This window comes from Dermacentor variabilis, chromosome 1, assembly GCF_050947875.1.
Source record: "Dermacentor variabilis isolate Ectoservices chromosome 1, ASM5094787v1, whole genome shotgun sequence".
Taxonomy (NCBI): Eukaryota; Metazoa; Arthropoda; class Arachnida; order Ixodida; family Ixodidae; genus Dermacentor; species Dermacentor variabilis.
The window spans coordinates 233580534-233596927 of NC_134568.1; the positions used below are offsets into that span (position 1 = coordinate 233580534).

At 40.7% G+C, this 16394-nt stretch overlaps 1 protein-coding gene across 3 annotated transcripts in view; it reads left to right on the forward strand.

Moving 5' to 3' along the window:
* LOC142559431 (regulation of nuclear pre-mRNA domain-containing protein 1B) overlaps positions 1–8592 on the forward strand; it is a 58558-nt gene extending 49966 nt beyond the window's left edge. For all 3 annotated transcript variants that reach the window (XM_075671026.1, XM_075671030.1, XM_075671035.1), the window contains one exon: positions 2644–8592. In XM_075671026.1, coding sequence (XP_075527141.1) covers positions 2644–2793 — 150 coding nt within the window. In that variant the 3' untranslated portion in view covers positions 2794–8592. The remainder of the gene's footprint in view (positions 1–2643) is intronic.
* Positions 8593–16394: the final 7802 nt, after the last annotated feature.

Genomic DNA, 16394 nt, shown 5'->3' on the forward strand with positions numbered 1-16394 from the left:
CACCGGCCTGGTGCTTTGGCCACACTTGGCCCTTGCGCCAAAAAACACCACATTCATCGTAATCCTCGGAGAACGAGCCCTTAACAGCCCCACTGTAATTTGCTGTAAAATTGGTTACATTTTTGTGTTCCTAATTAATTAATTGATGAATTAATGGTACCGTCGAATGTAGGAGCAGCGGCATGAGCACGTTTGCGCGGTAGCCCCGAGGGGTGCCAACGAATCAGCTGTGAAAGATGACGATGCTGGAGCCAATCGTGGTGATGATAGTTTTGTTTCAACACATGGACACAGTACAGGGGAAATAGCCCTTAATAGCTTTGCTTTAAAACCATACCGCCACCTGTCGGGCGCCATTTTACTCACCGATGGCAGCCGAAGATGGTGATGGCGTATGCAACGCTACCACTCCCTAGTTAGGTGGTGGAAGATTTTAATTCCAGTTACGGTATTCGGACCCTTCAGATGCAATTTTCTCGTAAACTAAGTCTTTTGTTGGCACAAAACACGCATTTCAAGGTTTCTGGAATAATATTTAAACAGTCCATGTCAACTTAGTATTTGCTGTTAGTGTCCGTTTAACTGAACTTGAACTTCAGATCAGTAGCATCGTCTTGCTTACATGCTTTTATTCCAGTCTTTTTGTATTTTTCCTTGCTCACTTCAAGTGCCATGAACGCACAAACTCCTGTTGCAAGTTGAAATGGTAAAAACAGCTTTATACCACAATATACACACAGGGAAAGTCATTCAATTACATAATATAGACACTAGTACTGTAATTTTAATTTCAAATGCTTCATTTATGAGCGTAAAGTCAGCTCTGTTATATGTATTTATTTATAATTTCAGGTCAAATTGAGACCATCTGGTGCATATATGTACATTTGCCACTGCACCAAAAATGCTTTGCACTGTGCCAAATCAGTGTTTTGCCTGTGCCAAGATGTGCATGAAAAGGTCAAATGGCCGTTCCACCACTGCCCATGTGGCGCAGATATCTCTCGACACATTTAGATCAGTTATGGTCCCTCCACCATGTTGTTTCCGCAATGTGGACAAATTCAGTATGTAAAAATATAAAGTAAAACAACAATGTAATTTGTGGCACCTTTCGAGTCCATATCTCCATACAATTTATAAACTGAGGAATCGTATCAAGTTGGACACAGCTTTCTCAATAAGCCTTTTTTCCATGTAAAGGCTTAGACTTGGCTGCCAACTCCCGAGCATTTACCTTGCATGGCTCATCTCCGATGGTACTAGGGAAAGTGCCAACATGACAGCACACTTTTGCTTGCAAGCCAGAAGTTGGGATGCAGGCTGGCAGCGGCTGAGGCCCTTGCCTGAGTCATACGGTGAACAAAGATAGGGATCAATATAGAAAGGAGCAGGACCTGGGGTCCTTCCTTAATCATTACTCTCGTTCCTGTCTTCCGGCACTCGCTCAGCCATGCTGGTTTGAGTACCCGTGCTTTGCTCTTTTTGTTTGGTCCAGTCAGCATGGGGTTCCGCAGTCACTATATAGTCTCTTTGTGACTGATTTGCAAGAAGGTCACACTGCTGTTCGGGACACCGCCTTGCTCCCTGCGTGGGAAGGGATGGGGGAGGTGTTTGCTTTGCTAGTTTCTAAGGTGTACAGTGGAACCCCGCTCATACGTTTTTCACCGGACGGGGGAAAAAAAACGTAACAGCCGGCAAAACGCAACAGTGAGGAAAGCTCCGAAAATGAATGAAAAAAAGTGCAGCTTCAACTATAGACAATTTATTTCTACAGAGTGCGCTTAGGACCTAAAAAAAAGTCCAGAATTGTGGCTTGCCGTTTCTTTCGCTCGCTAGAAATCACCACACGTTTCTCAATAGCCTGGAAGGCCGCATTGCTGTCAGCGTCGCTGTGAGTTGCGACGTACCTGCGGAGGAGGTCCAGAGCCGCGACGGCTTTTCCAAAGCTATGATTTGGCAACTCCCCGGCATCATGTGGCTCGTGCATCGCAGTCTGCGACTTCACTCGCGACCAAGATCCCAACGATCTCGGCGATGCTCTGACACTCTGACGTCACAACGACAACATCCACGGCGACGTAGTCGTCGTATGTGACCGCCATTTTGGCTTTTGGCGAGTTTTGGCCGGGCTTGGCTATGGAGCTGGCTGCAAGAAGCCGCACGCCAATTCGATGGCGGCCTCTCGAACTGGCGTGCGGCTTCTTGCAGCCAGTTCCATAGCCAAGCCCGGCCAAAACTCGTCAAAAGCCAAAATGGCGGTAAGAGCGCGTTGCCTACTTTAGCCCAGGCGGTTTTGGGGGGCTAAGTTGCGACGTATCATGCGGGAACGTTTTCACAGCTACGACGTAACAGCGGGGTTCCTTATAGATTGGATCCTATGGAAGCTATGCCGGGACTGGATGAAAACGACGTAGCAGCCGGGAAAACGCAGCAGTGAGGAACGTAACAGCGGTGTTCTACTGTATACAGAAGCATGGGAAAATGTGAAATTCCGTACTTTCCACAAAGTGCCTCAACCAGTGATCTTCTGTGTAAGACCAGCAAACTTTGAGGGTGCTGTTTGAGTGCCATTTTTCTTCGAAGTGTTCATTTATGAGGGTTCTACATTTCTTAATAAGAATCTGGCCTTGTTATGTGCAGGAGCACCGTGACAAGCTGCACAAGGTGACGCATGTCAGAAACGAGCTCAAGTCCCACCTGCAGAACTTGCCTGACCTTACCCTGTTGCCAAGCGTCACCGGTGGTCTGGCACCCTTGCCATCAGCTGGGGATCTCTTCAGCCACCAGTGACTCTTGTCCGCTCGGTTCTCAGGCCACAATACACTGCTTCTGGCTGTATGACATGCAGTCTTCAGTGGCTAGCAGCTATGGGTTGAGCCTGTTGTTGTGTGTTGAGGGAACGCTTACAAAGTAGTTTGCTCCTCCCCCAATTTTTTCTGGCTTCTCTCTTCCCGGCATTTCACGTTGTTGCATTGTAGGCTTGTTCTAGCTTTTGTGAGGACTCGCTCTGTGCTGTAACCTGGCTGGTATGATCCACTTGGATGCAGCAGCGTAGTCTCTCTTTCAGGCCATTTGTGAGTGTATGCACATTGAGGATGCCAGGCATGAAGGAATGCGTGTTCGTTTCTAAAGTCTTAAAGGCATGCCTAAGCTGCTACTTCTTTTCTCTCAGTCTCTCACTGCCCACCGTCACCACCACACACACAGAATTCTGTTGCACTGTTACATCCCCAGTTATGGTTAATTTGGTTTTTAAACAAATTGTTACCGCAGTGCAAATCTGTTAATTTACATCTCACTTTGTGCAGTGAAGGTTTCTTCAAAGTTATCTTGTGAAGCTCTAAAAGATGATATTAAAACCTGAATATTCTCTCGAGTCACTGATACATTACTTGAAATAAAGAACCTGAACTAGGACATGCATGAGTACAATACATACATGTACACAGCTGTAACATATGTATGCCTGCTCATCCCATTTTGGCCTTGTTGATATGTTCTGTTGGAATCTTGCTAATTGCAAGAAATTTTCTGCATTGCCATTTCCAACAGCACTTAGACTAAATGCTTTTTCTTCTAATTTACTTTTCTCTATATTATGAGAAATCCAGTAAACACATTGTGTGTAGATTTTATGATAGAAACTGCAGATGTCTTCATGTTATATGTATGTAATGTTCAACTTCTGTGTACAAGGTGTGTTATGCCATAGAGGAGGACTTTGTCACCAGTAAAACTGGTTTTTATCCTTGTGTCTGCTGACTTAACTGTGGGCAGTCTAAATCAATCGGGGTGTGTGTTTTTTGGGGTTTTTTTCCCTCTAAATATATGAGCTGCAAAGATGTTATAAAAGTGGTATTTTGTTGTAGCTAGCATCGTTTTCTTAATGCCCCCACCTCACCACCACCCTTTTTTTTAAATATTCATATTAATTTTAAGGCATGCATGAACCATACTTGCCTTCCAATGTATTCTGTCTGGTATGTGTATGATGAATGTGTTAGTTTTTCTGTCTACAGTTGAAACTCGATTTAACAAAGTAATGCAATGATCACGCTCGACTTCGCTAAATAGTGAAGTTTGTGAAAATGAGAAAGGGATTGTTCGGTCCTTCGAAATCTAAAATTGTAACGTAGCAACACCCAAAGGCTACCACAGGATTGTATTTGTCGCTAACCCAGGCCTGCGTGTGTGAAAAATCCGCAAGGCCAACTCGAATTGCTTGTGCACGAAACCGAAAGGAAAAAAAAAAGACACCTCGGTGTTCTGCAGAGAACTGCGAATTTAGTATGTTGCAGTGAAAACTCGGGATCTTCGCCTGTGTGTGCTTCACTAGCAGTGGGTGCACACATTTCTCATAGCCCACAAGTGCTTGCAATGCGTCCTCAGTTCCCTCGTGGGCCCCAGGAAACTGCCTCAAGGGATCGACGACTGCCGAGTCCGTTGTGCTGCGCATGGGCGCAACGTGCAATCTCGTCAAAATAAAGCTAGGGCTGTGACTAGGGCGCCCAGATTTTTTAACATGATTGCACTAGAGCGCATGCACCAAGAAAAACTTGTCTGTGTCAAAATTACAAAGAAATCACCACTTTTTTACTCATTTATTTCAGGAAAAACTTCGTTAAATGGAGTTTGGTGGCAAAGTTAGTTTCATTAATTCGGGTTGATGACAGCATTGAACTGTACGTGTACCTATCGGGGAATGGAAATTTCTTCGTTAGATCGGGAACTTCGTAAAGTCAGGTTTCGTTAGATCGAGTTTTAACTGTAGTGTGCATTTTTGTTTTAGTAAGTATGCTGTAGTGTATCATAGGAGCTTTGTGTTGGACAACACTCCTTCAGAAGAAATTTTTAGCATGTGTTTGATTGCAAAAGCAACTTGCACAACATGGTCAGCTTCCTTTCCTGTGCAACAAAATATGCTAGCACACGCGAAAAATAAGCATGCATTTTGTCAGCGATTTGTGAGTTGAAATGTGCGAGACTAAAACCATCACAGTGCAGTACAGTGATTTTGCAAATGGTATTCTTTACAATACCTGTTGTTGGTTCTTCAGAAGCTGGTGCTGTGGATGTAGTTATATGCCTTTTGTGTGTGCTAAATGTACTGATTCTGACAGATGGAAGTGGTCATAATTAGAATAACTGCATTGAGGTATCTTTGTGCAAGTGGCTTTTTTAAAATGTAATATTATTTACTTGACAAAAGTAATTTTTATTTAGGGTTTCTTTTTCGGTTTATTTTCTTTTGTCTTTCAGTTTATTATTTTTTCTTTTGTTACAAACATTTATTGCCACAGTCAAGCCTGTGGAGTAAGAAAGACAATTTTGTAGCTCCTTATTGTTTACTCTTCTCTTTGAGCGGTATGCCATTGCATACACACAAAGAAAAATGATATACATGTTGTTTCTGATGAGTATGTCACACCACTCTCTCTTTTTTTAATATTAAAATGAAAGTTTATTGTTAATGAAGAGCCTACAGTGGTTTGCTGATATGCTGGGGAAGCATGGAGGTATGCAACCTATTGGCTGCTGTCTTTGTATGCCAACTTTTCTTCTGCTATTCAAAACTCTCAAATTCAGGCTCATGTAAACCTTTTCTATTGGGGGGGGGAGGGGGGGACAACAACTCCTCTCTAGACTGTTGTGCATGAGTAGAAAGGCACATGCTGCAGCTTCTGTAGTGCTTTTAAGGAGCGCTCATGCTTGTTCGCAACAGTCTGGAGGGTATTATGGCGATGCCCAGAGAACACTCATTGGAAAGATCTATATGTACTGGCAAACTTAAAAAGATTTAGCATGATGGAAGTAATGTGTTATTGAAATCTTATTTTCAGCCAATAAAACAAGCATCATTGAAAGGTTATTTTCAAATGAGCCCTCTGCTGTTCTAGAATTGTCAATAAGTTACCAAGGTGCACATATTGCACATGAGAAACCTTCATTGTTTTATCATCACTTAACAATTATGTAAAATGCACTGCTCTATTCATTGAAAATAAAAATCACTGCTAAGCAAGCATTTACTATTTTCTGCAAGTCTGCAAAACACTGGAGCAGAAAAAAAAAAAACTTGCTTCCTTTGCTGTGCCAAAATTGGTGCAAGTGCAATACCATTTGGAGACTTCTGATACCACCCAAGGATCTCTCTCTAATGTACCTCTCTTCTCTGTTTTGCATCAGCTGTGCAAACTTAAGCATGACGGGTATTTTGGATGGAAAATATGTTCTGTCACACTTCAAAAGATGAGATGCATAGAACAGGGACAGATTCATCGACCTCAAACAGAATGAATCTTGTATGCTGTTCACAGATAGATTCAAAGGTCCTTGGAATTCACGGTTATCAACAGTCTGTGCACATACTGGCTCCTCGTTGGTACGTTGGCAATATCGTCATTTGTCTACACTTCTCTGTTTTGTTCTTTGACCTGTTGTGCTGCACCCTAAAGGGAACACAGGCATAAAATGCCATAACTTGCATATCTTGCTGTGCATAATTTTAATCTGTTGCCTCATATTACAACTTTTATATTTTTTTTACTTAAATATAAGGTGGTCACCGAATGCAGTCACCACCTTATATCTCAGCCTTGCATCACCAGGATATCAGCAGATACTGCTATACACGTGTCTTCCACTGTTTCCTCATCAGCTGTTTCCATTGCATACAGCCTCAAAAAAGGTCAAAGCCAACCTCGAGTGAATGCATTAAGGAAACGTGACCCTCAGATATGTGGTTGCCCTCTCTCGCTGCTTCGTGCATGGCCTCCTCCATAACCAAACCACTACCATGAGCATTGCAGTGATAACTTATGTCTGTGCTGCTTAGGTAGATTTTGTAGGTAGGGCACTCGTCATTGGCTCAAATTTTTGAGTGAGATTTTGAAACTGTGTTCGAAACTGGGCAGATAGGCATTTTTTTTTCTTTTGTTGTGTTTACAAACTTCCATTAGCAGTTGTGTGTAAAATTCAGTCTTTTTAGCTGCATGTCACTGAAACAAAAATAAAACCACTGGTTAAGGCAAGCAAGCACTTGGCTGGGAAAAGAAAGTGCACTCCAACGTATCGTTTTCCCCTTCGTCCTCTTCAAACTGCCACCACATTGCAAGTGTTGTAGAGAAGTCTGCTCTAGCTGGAATATTGCCACTGTCGTAGTGATATGGTGCTGCAATTTTATTTCAACACTTTGCAAAGGTTCATTTTGTGGTGTTTAGTTTGGGTAAATTTTTGCTGTTTCATCTCGTTAAGCAGCTCGAAATGAGACAAATGACGGCAAAAGAAATGGAATGAAGGTTTGCCATCTCTTGTGTCATTTCACACTGTTTAACAAGATGAAACGCCAACTAGCCTGATCTCATACCTCATTGTAGTGTTTGAATCTGAAAAGTGAATTTTAGCATATGCTTAGAAGGCAACTTCGGTAATTATCTGAGGTGTATGAATCTTGGTGAAGTTGACATTGTGCATTCAGCTGGGGATTATGGTCATGCACTCCAGATGGCATGACCGAGAGTTGTGTAGTTATTATGCAGATTAGTTTTAAAGATCTGTACCTGCATTCACAGTCTGTGCCCTCATACAGATGATTTCGACAGACACGTTGTGATCACAATTTGGCATATGGGCACAGAAGTAGCTGCACTGGTGCTGAAATCTTGGGGAGCTGTCTTTCCTAAGTTTAAACAAAGTCTGCAGGGCTCTTAATTTTTATGAATGGCTCTGTTCAACTTGCCAGCTGGGGCATAAAGGTTTCAGTAGCAGTGTGACCATTATAAGACAACCTTTTATTTCTTACACCAGGAACTATTGTGTAGTGCTAAAACATTTATAATTATTGTAGTTGAACATTTCTCAAGATGTCATTACTGGTGCTCTTGTTCCGGGTGACTGTATGAATTGATGTCTGAGCACAGGAATGAATCAGTTTAGTCAATCATGGCATGCAGGATATGTTGCTACTTAGAAAATCTGAAAAAAGTGCCATTGTGTACCATTAAAAAAAATTTCACTTCAGCGCATGCAAATGAACCTAAATTTCAGCTGTGTTTTCACTGACGTAAGTTGTTGCCAACTGCAGTAATAGCTACAACTTGAAGAAAGCATTGCTTGAAAGATCTTTTCAGATTAGCCATCTCTTATATCAGCCCCTGCCAACACACCATCAGAGGTGATTAAAAAATAACATTAAATGAATGTAAGTCGACCTAAATATGTTTATAAATGATTAAAAAAATGCAGGACAGCAGAAAGGACCGTATATGGAAGTGTGCACTCCCACCTGAAAGTTCACATCTGTATCGCGTTATAAAAGTGAACTTGATTTCTTTTCAAATCTTGCGGCAAGGAGACTATTGTAATCTTCATTCTTTCTGCTGGTTATCTTGCCTTGTTCTTTCATGTTCTTTCTTCTGGGGGTTATCTGCACTGTTTGTACATAGTGAAATTTGCAACTATTGCATGTGTCAAAGAGAGTCTGTTTCTTTCATTAAACTTTCACTTGGGAGTGCTCATCTGTGTTTGCAGTTCTTTTCGTTGCTCTGTGTTTTTTGTGCAATTTACAAATAAATAATTATCGAAATAAGAGTTTGCTACGTTATTATGACCATAATAATAGATGTGTGGACTTTTTTTGCAACACCACCCCTGTATCTCCAGGATTTTATAAACCCACTTAGAGAGCCAAGGGAGGTGAGAGTTTTCAGCGAACAGATTATGCCACAAGGACAAGTGGCCCAATGTAGCAGAGTTTGGTATGCAAACAGGGCCAAATTAAAAAGAAAAAAGGGAAGTTAACACACTTCCAGCTACATCATACTGACCAGCATCTTTGTACTTGTACTTTTTCTTGCATCTGGATGCTGCATGCTTGAGTTAAAAATATAATAATATTTGGGGTTTTACGTGCCAAAACCACTTTCTGATTATGAGGCACGCCGTAGTGGAGGACTCCGGAAATTTTGACCACCTAGGGTTCTTTAACGTGCACCTAAATCTAAGCACACGGGTGTTTTCGCATTTCGCCCCCATCGAAATGCGGCCGCCGTGGCCGGGATTCGATCCCGCGACCTCGTGCTCAGCAGCCCAACACCATAGCCACTGAGCAACCACGGCGGGTGAGTTATAAAATATATATATATATAATATCTATGGATGAGAGTTCTGGCTTGAAACAAAACCTTGTAATGTGACCAGCTTGTAGAATTTTGTTTACTATTCATCGCTGAATTTAAGGCTATGCGAGGACAATTCTCAAAATGATTGGCTGTTGCCTTGCTACCAGACTGTTTTTACATTCGCAACTATACTTTCGAACTGTCCTTGTGAACTGCATGGTGGATCTGATGACGGAGAATTAGTTCATTCTGAAATTTACACAGTGTAGAGGTATGAGGCATTATCTTGTAATTATCTTGTGGCAGTGTATTTTTCTAACTGCACCACTGTTGCCATAAATTTGTGAATTCCATTCAGTGTGCGCATTCGGGCTGCTTGTACTGCCTTTCGTAATCTTTTGCTGTGAGCACATTGAAGAGAAGCAAGGTAGCTTCATAAGCATTACACACTTGGACCGAGGGTTTATCAGTAGCTGTAGCTGGACATGAGCAATAGTATACTTGCTGATACTTGGAGCTGCTTTGTCTTTGTCTTGTATTGGTAGAACCTGCATAGGCTTGTACATAACTCGAATGCTGTACTTGTTACTGTTACTACTGTAACTTAATTACTTTTATGAATAATTTATAACTTGCACTTACTTTTTTGAGTACTCTCAACTTGATTACTTTTTAGTGGTAATTTCTACTCATTAAATTGCTTGTCTGTTCGTTATGGGATCACAACAAGTGAGCTGTGTCTAGATCTTGATCAGAGCGTTTGGTTGCTGTTCTCTGACATAAAAAGTTTCTTGATACAGAACAAAAATCATTTTGTAAGGAATATGAGTGCATTCTGAAGGATTAAGGACCATACAGAGCTGTGTTGCAGGAAGCGAATACCCAAGGAATGTGCCTGATTAGATTGTGTTTAAAAAATAAATTCCATAAACTACATAAAGTCTGCATATTTCGGTAGTGCATTTATCTCTTTCCACGTATTAATTAAAAGAAAAAATATAACTCAAAAGATTTTATTTTTCTCTTGCTTCAGAGCTGCATCACAACAATGTTATTTTTCCTTCTGTTCCTCTCCTTTATACTTGTGTACCTTCTGTGTTTTCCCCTCACTTATTAACTATGCTATCCTCTGATGTCACTGACAGTTGTTGCCACAGCCTTGTGAAGTGATCTTGTGGGAGTACTGTACCTACTGTTAAAGATTAGGCCATACAAAAATTGTAGAATTAAGGCATATAATGGTGTATGGTGACACCATCTTCAGATGTAAAATTCAAATATAGTTTTAAGAGAGTATATTTAATTTGTGAATCTACAGTAAGAGAAAGAGTAATTATTTTTTAAAGTTCAAGGTGGTCATTACTCTTGACTGGTATATTTTGTAAAATTTCTACGATCAGTGTGTGCTTCGAAATATTAACTTTAACACCAAATATGCTCATAGTACAGCTGCATGCAGACACCATGCCACAAAGAATTGGATCTTGAGCCAATCGACTCGGTTGCCTTGTTTGAGCCATTTTGCTGGTAACTCGAACTTGGATGTATTTCACCGAGCAATGCTGCATTGCATCGCACCGCTCAAGTCACAATTACACAATTTGGCTGCATATGTTGATGCTGAACATTTCTAAGCCTGTACTTGCAAATACGATACTATCGAATGGGCATAACTCTGGCTACCGCTGTCTTCTGTTTTGTACTTATGTAATGAGAGGGCACAAAGAAAGATAGGTTGAGCACAAAAGCAAAAGCCTGCAGACGGCAGTATAACTTTTAATCTTGAGGATGACTCTTGCAGCAAGAGTACGAGGGGAGGACAGTGGGCAAGAAGACTGAGAGAGTCGAAATGTGCACTGTGATCTGTTGAGTTCTTAAGGAAATTTTTGAAAGCCCACCTTCAAAGCTATCTTCAACCATTTATTTATTTATTTATTTATTTATTTATTTATTTATTTATTTATTTATTTATTTATTATACCTCAAATACCTCAGTTCGAGGGTTTTACTTGAGGGGCAAGCATTCATACAGGGTTTGTTCAATGTGTGCTTTGAACAGAGTGGGGCTGGATGGTGCACGACGTGGGGCGGAAGATCATTGCAGTCCTTGGCTGTTTGAGCAAAAAATGAGCGAAAATGTGCAGTTGTGCGGGCATGATAATAGATGCGTCAGACAAAGAATGGAAGAATTTGTGAAAGAGAATTAGTCGAGGAACTTTGCGTCCTAATTCTAAGTTTACAAGATGGTCTTCGTTCTTTAGGTTAGTGACACTTGAGTGATGTGAGTAATTTTAATATATAAACCTAGCTACCCTATTCTGAATAGATTCTAATGTTTTGGACAGATTAGATTGGTGTGGGTCCCAGATGGCGCAAGCGTATTCAAGTTTCAGACGAACTAATGTTAAATATGCTGAAAGCTTCACAGAAGGAGGACAAAGTCGTACGTTTCGTCTGAGGTAGCCAAGAACTTTATTTGCTTCGTTAGAAATGTTCGTTATGTGGGATGACCAAGTGAGATCTGGTGCTATGGTTGTACCTAAATATTTACAGGAATTCACGGGTGATATTTCGGAGCCGTAAATAAAGTATGTCGGAGTAGGATAGGATTTTCTTCGATGGAAAGAAACGACAGATGTCTTTTTAATGTTCATGGTCATTAGCCAATTTCTGCACCAGGTTTCAATAGTTATTAGATCATTTTAGAGGGTCTGGGAGTCATTAGAGCAGTTAATAGGATGATAAATTATGCAGTCATCAGTGAATAAACGGATATTAGACAATATATTAGTAGCTAGGTCGTTATTATAAATTAAAGATAGGAGGGGACCGAGAACCGTACCCTGAGGTACACCTGAGATGACAGGACGTCGGGATGAAGTCTGGTTGGCATAAATGAACTGTTCTCAGTTAGACAAGAAATTTTTTATCCAGTTTAGAACGGCAGTGTCAAGATTTAGGCGCGAAAGTTTGAAAAAAAGACAATTATGCGGTACTTTATCAAAGGCTTTTTCAAAATCTAGGAAAAGTGCGTCTACGGGAATGTTGTGGTCAGTACTTGAGCTGATGTCATTAATAAAGAGTGCTAGTTGTGTGTCACATGAAAGGCCTTTTTGAAATCCGTGCTGACTGGGGTGAAAAAAATGTACAGAGATAAGAAAATTGACTGTTTGAGAATAGATTATGCGTTCCTTTAATTTACAGCACACGCATGTTGTGATATTGGGCGGTAGTTTACAGGTGAGAATGACAGACCTTTGTTGGGTATTAGGATGACCTTGCCAACCTTCCAGTCTCTTGGCACCACTCCAGATGACAGTGATTGCTGGAAGATATGTGACAGTATGGCAGCAGAAAAATGTTTAGTGCTTTTTAAAACTTTAGAATTTATACAACAAATTCCAGCTGAAGATGACACTTTTAAGGATTCAATTACTATGCCACCACAGTTACAGTCCTGATTTTGTGCATTCATAAAAGCTAGCTCCAATACCTTTTTCCAATATTTTTCAGTGACAGGAGAAACAGGAGCAAGCTGGGGATTGAAATGAAAAAATACTTTTTCAGCAAAGATTAGTAATTGAGCAGAATTTTGTTGATTTGGTTACTGCTATTGAGAAATATGTGACCTGCAAGTAATTAACAAGTGACTTGCAAGTAACTGGTTACTTTTTTTCGGTAATTGGTATTCTGCTCCAGTAATTTTTAAAATGGAGCAATCGGTATTCTACTTAGTTACATAACCACATTTTCTGAGTAACTTGTATATGTGTCGACCCACCACAGGTATGTAACGAGTACTTTTTTGGGTTCTTCTAGCACTTGAGATGATGCCTCACCTAAAGAATGTGTGGGCTAAATCTTTTGTGGATTAGACTGGCTGTGCATGCCCCATTGTTCACTACATCGTTCAGCCTCTTTCGGCCTCCTCTGCAGGATGGTCTGCATGATTGGCTGAAAAAAAAAATGCTTACCTACCTGTTGGTTTTCCAAGCTGTCACCTTCTCTCTGCATTTCAACCAACCAGTCTGTGTTACAACGGTTCCATAGTATCTTCAGATTACGCATCACTGCTTGAAGATGTACTCCAATATGTCTTCATTTGCTTATTATGTGTGAAATTATTATTATGCGAAATTAATAGCATATATTTTTCCTACATGCCTAGGGATCATCTTAGTGTGGTTTATTTTCTGCTTATGTAAAGAATGCCATCAACAAACACTGTATTTTCGTACATATAGCTTTCTGTCTTAATTCCTTGCTAGTCAAAGGTTTACACTAGTCTTTTTCTAACAGAACTTACAAAATCCGTTCATGACTGCAGTAATAGTTGCATTGCTATATGAGAAGCTTCTTTTCAACATATTTCATTGATGCAGTGCCATGCATATGTTACTGTGCTTGTGAAGCACCTCAGCTAATTTTTACTGCGCAGTAGTAAAACGGTTGCATTCCTGTGAACATGGCTGAGAAAGTTTGTGTCATAATTCACGTTTGAAAGGTTATCTTTAAACCAATTAGTGGTTCTGGCATAGTTTCTATTACTCTTAGCTGACCCTGCCTTTCTTTTTATTTATTATTCTTTATTGGGAGTGATAGCACAAGCTGAAATTAAGAGACAGCTCTAGGTAGTGGTGCCTTTTGTCTAGGACTAGACTCTTTAGGTAAGAGAGATTTATGTGGCTGTCATTCTGATGCTTTATGCCATCATGCACCCAAGGTTGTTAGCAGTTCATGTTGTCCTCAAAGTCAGATATATCAACAAATTATCTCTGTGCATTTCACTCTTGCTATGCAAAATTTTGTCAGTAAATGCGAGTCCTTGAATTGTGAAATTTGTAGTGGTTTGCACTAGTTCAGTTTAAATTCTGTAAGCAGGCTGCATGATTGTGCATAAATTAACAGGCATAATCAAAATGCAAGTGCTGAGATGTCGCAAAGTTTCACTCTGGATATTAGAAGAATTGTGACACTGCTTTTTTCGTTTTGCAGTTGGTTCATAATCTGCCATGGATGACTCAATGGCTAATGTGTACTGCTGCTGAGCAGGAGGGTAAGGGTTTGATTGCGGCCGCAGTGGCAACATCCGATGGGGGCAAAATGCCAAAATTTTTATGGATAATATGATTTAGGTGCATGTTCAAGAACTCCAGGCAGTCAAAATTAACTTGGAGCACCCCCGCTATGGCATATCTTGTAGCCCACGAGTAGTTTTGGGATGTAAAACTCTATGATGTGATTTTGATTTTTTGGTTTGATTCATGGTGTTCCTAAATGTAGTGCAATATGAGACACGACAAAGAAATGTAGACAGACAGATTAGGTGCCAACTCGCCTGTAGAGGCTAAAATGCAGTGCCATAAAATATAGCACTTTAGAATTGTTTGTGTCTAAATGATGTAGTAGACCATACTTTATCAGCAACACTCATTATCCAAGGTCCTTGCAGTATGAGCACTACATATAAGCTGTATGTCTGAGTGCTTGTGGCTCTAAACAGCGCGTGTGCACTTTTGCTTGATGTGGTTATTTTTTGCCACAGTGTTTGTAAACATGTAAACAATAAAGTTGCATTGGCAATGTGATGTGTGCTTGCTGCACTTATTCAGTGCCATGAGCATTAACCAGTATATTGCCCTATGCTGCATGTATACAACAGCGAGTTTGCTGTTCGCAAAGGCATTGAAGTTTTCATTATTGGGAGAGCATTGACCATAGCTCAAAGATATATTAGATATAAAAATTTGTAGTGAAGAGGCTTGTTGCTTCAGGCACAGTATTGGATCAGAAAAAATTATTGAAACTTTCACGGCATCCTGAAGAATACTTTAGGTAACATAAATGGTTTGTAGAATTGTTACTTCCGGCAGCTAATATGCAAAACTCCACGTGTACTTTTCAGATGCATCAGTAAAGCATTGCATATCTTGAGTTTCAGTACATACTGGCAGTGTTGCAAGAATTCTTTTCCTTTTTATCTTTCTTTCTTTCTTTTTTTTTTTTTCAATTGTGAGCCCTGCATATATATGCAATGTCACGCATTCTGCAATAGATAGACCTATGTAGTAATATTTTAGAGCACTTATGGTATGGTTTGAGTGCTGTATTCTTCATACGCCAGCAGTAATTTACTATAAGGATCCAACATTTCATGTTGCAATCCATGTGGCTCCAAAAGCAGCATGAAACCGTTTCTTCGGAAAAACTACTTCAGCAGTATAAACTGATAATGCAAACAAGGGAAGCCTCAGCTGGAAGCCAATATTTCTACAAGGCAACTTGTCTTCATTAGGGCTGAAAGTAGACAGTCCTCGCTTTAATGAAGACCTCGAAGTCCTCTTCTTGAAAAATTTCCTTCAGACTGAGGCCTCCCTTGTTTATGTATTGTTGATCAATTCAAGTCCCCAGTTTTGTTTGGACTTTAAGGAGAAAACAACAAGGAGGTATTTATGAACAGACCAGTAATGAAGTGCAGGAAACAATCTGATAATGGAGGTGAACATGTGGAGTCTCATAAAATGTCCAAGACATAGACAAGTTGAAATACTTGTGTGTTAATCCAATTCAAAAGCTCATTTTCGTGAGCAAACAGCAAATTTTGATGAGTTCTGATTGTAACTATATTAAAGAGCCCCTTACCAGGCCTTGTTGAAACTTTTGGTTATACACTAGAAGTTGTAAAGTACTGTTCATGGATTGATCTGCCTTAAGAATTTTACAGCAAAGGTGTATATGGCTAAGTTCCAGTTTTTTCTGTGTGCGTAGAAGAGGTTCGCGTAGACCAAGAAATTTATATTGCCAGACCGCCGGCTCAGGGGTCGGCATGCCAGTTGCACACGACTCCGGTGTAGCCGCGTCGAAGTCTAGCATTTTCCTCCTCACGGTATTTGGGGTCCCGATGGGCATCATGCGTACGCTTGGCATTGACGGCTCGTTCGTCATTGGTGGTCTCTTCCGCTGCCGTGCCCATTCCCGTTTCTGGTCATGAAGGCGATCTTCACGGGCACGCTGCTGTGCCTGTGAAGCTAAGTCCAATGTGTGTGCCTCTTTACTGTGATGTCAACATCGCCCAGTGACATTATCAGTAGTTGCGCTGGCAGTGCTATGGGTAGGATGCATATGCACGCATATATTAACTAGGTATAATCATCACTATACACACTTTCGCTGTTCATCCGCCTTCACAGAGTGGAATGCCACTGAATTTTTAAAAAATGATCAGTATTAGTTGCGATAGGAGCAAATTAAATGTTGCAAGGGGTCATGGTG